Source organism: Falco cherrug, chromosome 2 (assembly GCF_023634085.1).
Source record: "Falco cherrug isolate bFalChe1 chromosome 2, bFalChe1.pri, whole genome shotgun sequence".
Lineage (NCBI taxonomy): Eukaryota > Metazoa > Chordata > Aves > Falconiformes > Falconidae > Falco > Falco cherrug.
The window spans coordinates 17,835,954-17,846,154 of NC_073698.1; the positions used below are offsets into that span (position 1 = coordinate 17,835,954).

General features: G+C 48.4%; 1 protein-coding gene across 1 annotated transcript; it reads left to right on the forward strand.

Annotated features, from left to right (window-relative positions):
• The first annotated feature begins 7,964 nt into the window (after positions 1-7,964).
• LOC102059771 (vitelline membrane outer layer protein 1-like) lies at positions 7,965-9,654 on the forward strand. The gene is made up of 3 exons (XM_005446639.3): positions 7,965-8,135; positions 8,715-8,818; positions 9,351-9,654. Exons 1-3 carry the CDS (start codon positions 7,965-7,967, stop codon positions 9,643-9,645), a joined length of 570 nt encoding a protein of 189 aa, XP_005446696.2. The 3' UTR covers positions 9,646-9,654.
• Positions 9,655-10,201: the final 547 nt, after the last annotated feature.

Below are 10,201 nucleotides of genomic sequence, written 5' to 3' on the forward strand. Positions count from 1 at the left end.
ATTCTCTCCAGAAGTCACCTTGTTCGTTCTTCATGAAGCTTTTCCGTGGAAATTGGATTTGGTTAGGGCAAGAGGGTTCATGATGAGAACAGAATACAAAGGGACTGATAAGAAACAAAACAAAGCAAGAGACAGAAGGAAGCAAAGCTAAACTCTGGTTATTACTCATTTCCCATCTGAGGACAAAAAAAAAAAAAAAAACCAAACCATAATGCATGTCATCTGCTTCATCATAACAGTCCTAGCCAATACCAAGTCAGAAATCTGCATCCTTTCATCACGGGCATGTCACATAGCCACCAAAACAAGATCACCTCCTCTATGCCAACGTGTCCCAGAGAGGAGCTGAAAGATCGCAGAGGTCAGTGCATGCAGTGGCTGGAGCACAGATTATCAGGGAGCCTGGGAGACCCTACAAAAGGGGATAGATACTGCTGATGTCGGGGGTCAATAGGACAGAACCATCAGTCCTGCAAACGGGACTGTGAAAAGAGGAAAGCTCTCTGGCTTTACCTCTGCTTGGCCAGCTGAGGACCTACTTTACACTTATTTAATGTCCACTTCTCCTACCAATGAACTTCAAGGAGTTGCCCAATTGCCCCAGGTCATGCTCAGCAAACATGGCCAGTTTTCCTGTCTTGCTGTTGTGCTGAGCAGTGGCTCTTCTCATCCTGACAGCTGCTCTAAGGTGGCACAGGAGCAGAGAGCAGCGGTAGTCACGAAGGTTGGATCACCCTATGTTGCTGGAGTATAAATTCCCCCATTTCCAAAGCTGGGAGCTACCCAGTGACTGCTCTTTCAGTAGGCTCAAGATGAACAGTCATCGTGCAAGAATGAGGATGGAGGAACTCGGCAGCACGGCTCTGTCCCTGCTGTGCCTGTGTGGCTCCTGGGGTAGCCAAGGGAGCATGCATTTTTCCTCCTGTGGCTATACCAAGGAATTTGCATCGACGGTAAAAAGATTTCTCCTTTCTATGACCTCCCTTCTGCCCCTTTACTTTCGATATCCAGCCTCACAAGCAGAATTCTTTTGTGATTGAGGTATTTTCATTGCTGGGTTTTTTAGTTCCTCTCAGTTTGCAGTTGGCAAACAGGTCCTTGGTGCATATTAGCTTAAAGAATACATGAAACCCAGATTTCACGCTGAAGGCATGCTATTAAAGATGAATTTAGGGACTTTTCAGACAATGCTTATGGGGGTTTAACTCTTCAAATGTCCAAAGTTCCCAGAAAACACAGAAAATATCAGAAAAAAGTGCAAAGGAAGAGCTCAGAAGGATAAATCTGTGTGGTTTAGGAAACAGAAGGGATGAGATAGTGTCTGGAAATTGATGAAAGTAGAGAAGTGACTGTATAAACTGGAAGGACGATCATAAATCAGGAGAGAAATGTGTTCAGAATTAACTCAGAGAACAAGTCTAGAGAAGAGTTTTGCCATCACAGTTATGTCAGTAACACTGCGATATATCTAGTTTTATACCAGTTCAGTCCCAGACAACATCCCAGTAGACATGTTTTTTTCACAGAGCCTGAGCACCCTGCCCAAAGAGGGCCAACTTCAAGGAAAGATCAAGTTTCTCAGGACCATATCCAGTCAAGGTTTGAAGGGTTTTTTTCCCCAGGGAAAATTCTTTTGTCAAATGTATTTATTTTCACTCTTCAAAGTGAGCAAGGGCTGGCAGCAATACATCATGCCAGGATAACTATGGCCTTGCTTGGTATGAAACACCAGCAAAACTGCTAGCGATAAAGTCCCCAGGGATTACCACCTGCAAGCAATTTCTTAGCAGATCTCGTACATGAAGTAATTAATTCTCAATTAATTTCAACTCACTTTGGCACCCTCCCTTCTCTTTATCTCTTCAGAAAAACCCTCCCAGCAAGCTCTCCATGAGAGCTGTGGGACAGCATCAGCCCCCCACTCCCTGCCCCAGCTGCAGCCAGGATTGTTGCTCATGGATCAGGTGGGAACAAGTTGAGCAACAGGCAGGCCAGTCCCTGGGAAAGGCTGCTGACCTGCCTTGCAGTTTCTGCAAGCAACAGCTGTAATTTGTATTATGACATTCCTCAGCAGCATTTTAGTTAAAATTTTCCGAGGAATCTAATAAAAAGTGATAGAGACTGTTTTCAGCAGGAGGCATGTGCACAGCTGCAGGATGCCCATGTCTCTCTGCCACCTCAGGGCCAATGCACGTCTCTGTCACCAAGTCCTCGGGAGTGCTCAGAGCAACTCCTCACTCTCTCTTCCCCTTGTCATAGACAAACCATGGACACAGACCCTGCAGGGGGTCCTTCTGCATCCTTCCTGCCAAAAGGCAGGCTGTAAAGGAAACCCTAGAGCTTGCAGATTGACTGACACCAGGAGTGGTCTAGAGGTTATGGTGCTGGAAGTACAGGACCAGGGCACACAAATTATTAAGAAGGACTTGAGGAAGGGTAAAGGAAAATAGGCAGAGTTAAACCGTGAGGGAAGGGAGACTGCTGCAGGAAACTGAAAGCTAAAGTTGTGGCCAAATGGGAAAAATAGATGTAACATATCTGATGGCAGATTGCATGTAAAAACACAGCAGACAAAAAGCCCTTTGAGGAACAAATGGCAAAGGGAATTAACACTAATAACGTTTCTTTACATTAAAGATTTGGGAGCCTGTCAGAAAATCTGTAGGACCAGCTGACGGTATAAAAGATAACAGCAGATATGGCCATTTTTAAGTGACTTATTTATATCAGTGCTCATAGTGGAAGAAACTTTGTGTTCAGATGGTTCCAGCCACTCTTGGGGGTTAGGGATCTTAGGAAAGATTAGGTAGAAATTAAAATTACTTCAGAGGACAGACGAAAAAAATTCACGGAGTGAATAGCAATGAAGAACTAGAACTGATAATAAGTATTCAAGAGGTCTAAAATGTCTCTAAACTGGAAGAGCTAAGGTCATAGCAGTGATGGATAACATGTCATTTAGAATTACTGGAAGGCTACACAGGGGCAAAGATGAGGTCAATTTAAAAAAAAATTGTTCCAAGAGCAATCTGAGTGACTACAGACCTCTTATTCCAGCTTATATACTACAGCGGGTTCTGTCAATGTGTGCTGAATTTACATGGCAAGGTCTTTCTAGTGGGGGGACTGCAGGGGTGGCTTCTGTGAGGGAGCTGCCCCCATGTCAGACAGAGCCTGTGCCACCTGGCTCCAAGATGGACTCAGCCACTGCCCAAAGCTGAGCCCATCAGCGATGCTGGTGGCACCCCTGTAAGAACATATTGAAGAATGGGTAAAAATGCTGCACAGGAGCTGGGAGAGAAGAGTCAGAATACATGAGAGCAACAGCCCTGCAGCCCCCCAGGCCAGCGCAGGAGGGGCGGGGGGGCTCCAGGCGTGGCAGCAGAGGCTCCCCAGCAGCCTGTGGGGAAGCCCCAGCGAGGCAGGCTGTGCCCCCAGCCCATGGAGCCCACAGGGGAGCGGGCAGCCACACTGGCTTGTGGAGGACCCCATGCTGGGGCAGGGGGATGTGCCCTGAAGAAAGCTGCAGCTTGTGGAGAGGAGCCCGTGCTGGAGCAGGTTTTCTGGCAGGACCTATGATCCTGTGGGGGACCCACACTGGAGCAATACATTCCTGAAGGACTGCATCCCATGGAAATGGCCCACACTGGAACAGTTTGTGAGGAAATGCAGCCTGCAGGAAGGACCCCTGTTGAAGACGTTCATGGAGGACTGTCTGCTGTGGGTGGGACCCCCCACCAGAACAGAGGAAGAGCACGAGGAGGAAGGAGCAGCAGAGACAAAGTGTTATGAACTGACTACAACCCCATTCCCCATCCCCCTGTGTCACTCATGGGGAGGAGGTCAAGAGTCAGGAGTTAGGCTGAGCTCAGGAAGAAGAGAGGGATGGGGGGAAGGTGTTTTTAGGGGTTTTTTTCTTATTTCTCACTATCCTACTCTGTTATTAATTGGCAATAAATAAAATTAACCTTCCCTAAGTCAAATCTGTTTTGCTCCTGACAGTAACTGGTGAGTGACTTTCCTGTCCTTATCTTGACCCATGAAATTTTCATGCTGTTTTGTCCCCCTGTCCTATTGAGAAGGGCGAGAGAGAGAGAGCAGCTGGGTGGGCACCTGGCAGCCAGCCAAGATTAACCCACCACACAGTGTGATAAGCTTGCTATCTATTTCACATACAACTTTTAATAATGATTGTAACCACTGCCAACACTTTCCTGTTAAGGATTTTCTCCAGAAATAACCTTCTTTGTCCTCATGAAGACTCTCCATAGAAATTGGATTCAGGCGAGGCAAAAAGACCCATGAGAAATTATCATGAAATATGAAGGGCATAACCATGGAAAAAAAAAAGTAAAGGCAAACATAAGGTAGACCTCAGTTTCTTATTACAAGGCTTAAAAAAGCCCATGCACCTTCTGGCTTGGAAAGCAGAAGCAAGATGGGATGCCTTGTGGAGTGGCCCTAGACACTTACCCTCTGGCAGCTGAACCACCTGCACAGAGGCTGTTCAGTGGATTTGGTTTCTAGACTTCACCGAGTGTGCACATTCCCACTGTAGTCTCTTGTGTAGCCAAATAAATGGGGGTGTCATAACTTAGATGAACCAGAACCATAACTCCAGTGGCCTCACTGGTCAGTAGAAAGGAGCAAGCAGCAGCAAATATGAGAAAGAAAGAAACTGTGAAGGGGAAAGGGGAAACCTTTGTGTCGGAGAGCTAATTCTCAGCACTAGCTGCTCTGCACTGAGTGGTGAGAAGTCATGGACTCCACCTCAGCCTAATGACTTTGTGTTATTAGGGATGCTTCTAAGAGGAGGAAACATCACTTTTCTCATGGAGGGAGTCACAGGAATCATACCACAGCACTATTAGTTTGCAGGCAGGTAGTGGCATCCCTCACCCAGCTGGCAATGTGCCTGTGTGTCTGACCCAGGCACACCAACAGTGTCACCAGTGCCTGTGCCTTGGCCCTCAAAGAACACTGTTAGTAACACAGCAAGTTTTGATCTTCTGTATCTGTTTTTAAACAGACATGACAGTGGCAGAGTGCTACGTGCTTCAAAGGCTGACTGGTCCCTTGGCAACACCAAAGAATGCTTGAAACTAGGTCATTTATCCAAAAACTTTCATTTCCAGATGTGGAAGCCATTTAACTGGCTTTATCTCTGATGGCATTCCAAAGGCCACTGTAAGAATGTTTTCAGTCCACATACAACTTAAAGTAACTCTTTTTTTAACAACCTCTGAGAAGGTTTATGTTACTAGAGAAGGCAGCCGAGTGAGAACACAGCTCCTGTGCCTTTCCTGGAGAGCCCCACCATCTTGCAAATGGGCCATAACTGACAAAATACCTTCTAGCCCATGGAAAGTAGGATTCACCTAACCTACACTTAGGTATCTACAATGTAAATGTATCTATGCAATGTCAACAAGGCTACTACAAGCACTTCACTCTTTTATCCTGATACCTTGGCTCTGCAAACACCTTTTTTTATTCTGCTGATTTCTGATTATGATTATTCTGAGCACCTGCACTGTTTTGAAAGATTATTGTTGTCATTGTAAGTCTTGGTTCCTTTTTTTCACAGGGAGGAGGACTTAAGTTGTCCAAAAAATAAGATATATTTCTTCTTTGTTTATATGTTTGAAAAAATACAGAACTTGTGTTTGTTCTGCACAGTCCATCGTGTCTTCACTTCTGTTGCTGAGTCTAATGCTATCCTACCTTCCATTAATTCAATTAAAAGAAAAAAAGATATGTCACATAACACGACCCTACAGCTACCTGTCAAAGCTAACCAGCATAGAAGTTGCCAGACTCACTGAAAAGTTCAAACTCCAGCTTTCCAATCTAACATGATGAAAAATCCACCCATCCTGGACTTGCAAGCTGGTACTTTCCCTGCCTGACTGGAGGACAGCAGGTTAACAGGAAAGAAGCAAGAGGTGAGGAGAAAGAGCTTTCCCAGATGAGAAAATGTTCATTAGCACAGATGTTGGAGACATCACCAGATACTCAGGGAAGTTCAGTGCATGAGCAGGTTTATCCAAAAGTACTCGTCTCTGCACCCCAGCAGTACAAATTCAACAATACTGTTGTTGTATTGCATCAAAACTGATACTGATCCCAGCATTTTCACCCCCATCCATGACTTACTCCTAGAGCTGGGAAGGTTTTCTGAGGCAGGAGCAGGGAAAGTTTCTTTGACTCAAGAAGAAGGTTCATCTCTCTGGAAGGGTTAAGAATCTATGAGAGCCAAGAGAGTGAAACATAAAGCTGAGAGTAGTTCCTTGTTTGTTTTCTAGATCCCCACTCTGAAGTTATAGAAACACATACAGAGTGTTCGCTTTCTCCCGTAGGCAGAGCTAATTACCAGTGTGAATTGTTTTCATTGCTTCCTGCTGGAATATCACAGAACCACTGGCCCAGTGCCACCCACCGCTGCTGCCTCCTCCCTGGGCATCTAAAAGGGAGCAATAAAAAAATCAGAAAAGGTGTTAACCAGGATCTTTTCACAGCCAGGGTCCCCCTTCTCCTACCTGCCGTGGCAGTACCACTGGGGCTGGAGCTCAGGCTGACCAACAGAGAGGAAACAGGAGAAGGTTTTGAAAGTGGTAGACAAAACAGACCCTCTCAATGAGAGGGACTGAAACAGAGCAAGATTCAGCTCTCTGCATAGAACTACAAACCAGAAAACATCTCTACCCTTTTGGTATCAGACAGTTTGAGGCCTCTTCCCCTACCTTGATCCTCTCCACTGCTTCTCCTTAAGATCCTTTTACAGTTCTAGTTGTCTCTGCCACTGCTCCACCCTAAAGCCATAATTTTCCCCATACCCTGAAAGCCTCATCACGCAGCCAGCATAGTTGATATCACTTATTCACAGCCCTTTACTGGATATGGTACCTGGGAATGGCCCATCGCTCTTCCTGTTCTTGATGCCACTCTTATGAGGAAATCCTGTTGATACCTAAAACTTAGAAAGTCCTTTCTCACCAAGAGTAGCAAAGTACTGACAAGCTATCCATTCTCCAGACCAGAACCCTGACTACACAATCCATCCCCCCTGTTATCTTCTTTCTGCCAGGTTCCTGCTGCCTATGAGATATATATATATATCTCACAATAAGACATCTCCATCCTCATTGTCTCCTGCAGGGTGCTGCGAATAACTGAGTGCAGAGGAATTTTAAAGGAATGGAAACCCCCACTCTCCCTGTATGATCACACCTCCTAAAGATACACCTGAACAACTGAGAGCTGTGACTACAGAAGTCCATGGGATGATGGGACTGTGTGCAGTTTTGCTCCCATTCCCCTGCCCCCGGTACAAGAAAGACATGAATAAACTGGAGTGAGTTCAGCAAAGGCCACACAAGATGGGCAGCTGGAGCACTTGCCCCATGAGAAGGGGTTGCCACACTTTATGTAATCGCCTGCGCTTAGTCTGTGTCCCAGCATGAAATGCAGTGGCTTCCTCAACCGCAGTGGGACTGTGAGAGAAGGAAAGCAAGGAAGAGGAAGCAAGTGAGAACTTCTACAGAGCAAAGGACCCTGAGACCCCTCCACCTCCGTTTTGCTTCAGCCCCTTCAGAGGTTTCTTCCCCTCCCACCTCACTCTCTCCAACACCCTCCTCGCAGCATTGCCAGGATCCTTCTCCAAAGTGCAGCACCCCTGTGGAGCGTGGTCCCAACTCTGCCCTGCCTTCCCTTCCATCACACCCATAAGTTTTCACAGCCCTGTAAGCCCCCTGGACGGTGCACACCTGTGACACCCCTTCCAGCTGGCAAGGGTGGCCCATCCACTGAGGGACAGGCAGTCAACAGAGGCAGTACATAGCAACAACTACCACTCCCCATGGGGTTTGTTGACACTCCCCAAGGACTCCCACCCACTCTTCTGGCTCATAAATTCCCCCATGTCGTCACCTCCACGCAGTGAGGCACCAAGCAGGTCCTCTGCAATGCAGCTGCTCATCTCAGCCATCCTCTGCCTGCTGGGCTCCTGCTGCCTCCAGGGCACAGAGGCACGGGAATACGAGTCCATCCTCACAGTGCCCAATGGAGGCCCCTGGGGATCTTGGGGGCGCCAACACTTTTGCCCCAGCGGCTATGCTAAGGGATTTGAAGTGAAGGTAAGTTTTCACTCCCTCTTTGGGGTGGGGAAAAAAAACCTGCTGTGAAATGGTGTTATTTTGTTCTGGTCTCAGCAGAGCTGGCCACAATATTTTTGTCCCGCTGCAGCAGTTTGCATTGTATCTGCATCGCTCATGCAGGCTTATCAGCAAGAAAACTCTGGCACAGAGTAGCTCTCTAGGCTCCCTGCCAGTGAGCAGTTTCTTAGCAGAGGAGTCCATGGGGCAAGGAAAGACCTGGGATTAGTACTGCAGAGCCCATTCCCAAGGGGCTGGAACAACTCACACTACCAACAGTAGTGTGTCACAGCACACTGCAAGAGGGTGGGCATGACCCAGGACAGCAGCCACCAAGCATCCCTGTGTCCAGAGCCTCTGCTCCACGGTTTGGAAAAACAGCCGAGGGGGACAACAGCAAAAAGGGCTCCCTGAGAAATACCATGGAGCTGCCCCACAGCCCTGCTCAGCAGCACTACCTGTGTCTGGCTCCTACCACCCCTCATCACGAGGGCTCACCTTATCTCTTCTTTTAAATGGGGAAGGGTGATGACCTCTCACATTTTCTTCCCCTCTTCTAAGGTGGAGTCCTACCAGGGATTTTGGCTGTTTGGTGATGACACGGCTCTGAATGGCATCCGCCTGCTCTGCACGGATGGCACAGTCGTAGAGTCCTCTGTGGGGTGGTGAGTAGTCTCCGTTTTCTCATCCTGCTTCAGGGCAGCAGCTTCTGGGGAGCATGAAGGAAAGCCAGTGCAATGGTTTCTCCATAGGCATCCATACTCCCCTGTGACAGTGACTCCCCACCCCGCCTGGGGAGGTACACAATGTGTGAAGGTCTTAGGATAGAGGTCTGGTCCCAAGGAAAGGAACAGTGCTTTGAAAGATGGAGAGTTAAAAAATGTAGATCTTAAACCTGTATTCTCTCTTTTTCCTCAAATGCTTACTTTGAAAACGACATTGATATTAAGTAACAGGGACAAAGCAGGCAGCTGAAATTCCCAGGGGGTTCTGCAGCAACAGGGTAGCCCAGGGCTGATGGTGGCTGGGCATCCAGGGGACGGTGGGGAAGCAGAGTGAAACAGGTGCTCACAGAAACCCACCATCCCTGTGTTGGTCCCTTGCCCTGGGGCTTCAGGATCCCAGGAGAGCTGCAGTGCTGATTGCAGCACAGCGGAGGATGAACACATCTTGACGTGTCATTTTCTTCTCTGGCAGGTGGGGAAACTGGACCAAGGCCCAGCTCTGCCCCAGCAACAAGCTGGTTTCCTTCTCGCTGCGCGTGGAAGAGAGGCGGCAACTGCGTGACGACACAGCGGCCAACAACGTGAGGTTCGGCTGCTCAGATGGGACAAAGCTGGAGGGCTGGGGACTTCCATGGGGGCACTTCGGCCCATGGAGCAGCAGCTGCACCTCTGGGGCCATCTGTGGGATCCAGACAAAGGTGGAGGAGCCCCAGGGAAGGGGGGACGACACAGCTCTCAATGACTTGAGAGTCTTCTGCTGTGAATAAGCCTGTACAACCACCCCATATCAGCATCTACAAAGTGGTCCACCATTAAATCTTGAATCTGTCCTTGCACAAGGAGCAGTCTGCATTTTTCTCCATCACATTTTGTCAAGAGCAGCCAGATCCTGTATCTACAGCACCCTGGGGATTTCCTTCTGCCCCCACCTAGGCAACACGAGGTTGCTGCAGCTTGCTCCCAGGTCCAGCCTGGAGCAGGGCTGAGGCTGTGCTACCAGGAGGTGCACACACACAGGCAGCCACTGATGAACACAGGGAGCAGTGACTTTACACTGTGCCGACACCTGTGCAGGCTCACACACACACGAACACAATGGGCAGCAGGTACTGTTCCTCTCTGGCTGGTCGGATTAACGTCCACTAGTGAAATACGGACCCACACGTGGAAAATGGATCTCTCCATTTGCTGGCATTAGCTACTCCGTCTGTCCCAGAGCCGCCCCAGGCCCCGGTTTCCCCAGGTGCTGGCACCGGCACCTCCAGCCTCTGAGGGTCGTGGTCCCACTCCAGTTGCTGACACTCAGCGCTCGTGCTGCTGCCC

What these genes read in the sequence shown, in the direction of transcription:
- LOC102059771 (XM_005446639.3), top strand. Translation starts at nt 7,965, where the DNA reads ATGCAGCTGCTCATCTCAGCCATCCTCTGCCTGCTGGGCTCCTGCTGC. An exon ending in CTAAGGGATTTGAAGTGAAG is followed by an intron (nt 8,136 to 8,714) that starts GTAAGTTTTCAC and finishes CCCTCTTCTAAG; the next exon opens with GTGGAGTCCTACCAGGGATT. An exon ending in GTAGAGTCCTCTGTGGGGTG is followed by an intron (nt 8,819 to 9,350) that starts GTGAGTAGTCTC and finishes CTTCTCTGGCAG; the next exon opens with GTGGGGAAACTGGACCAAGG.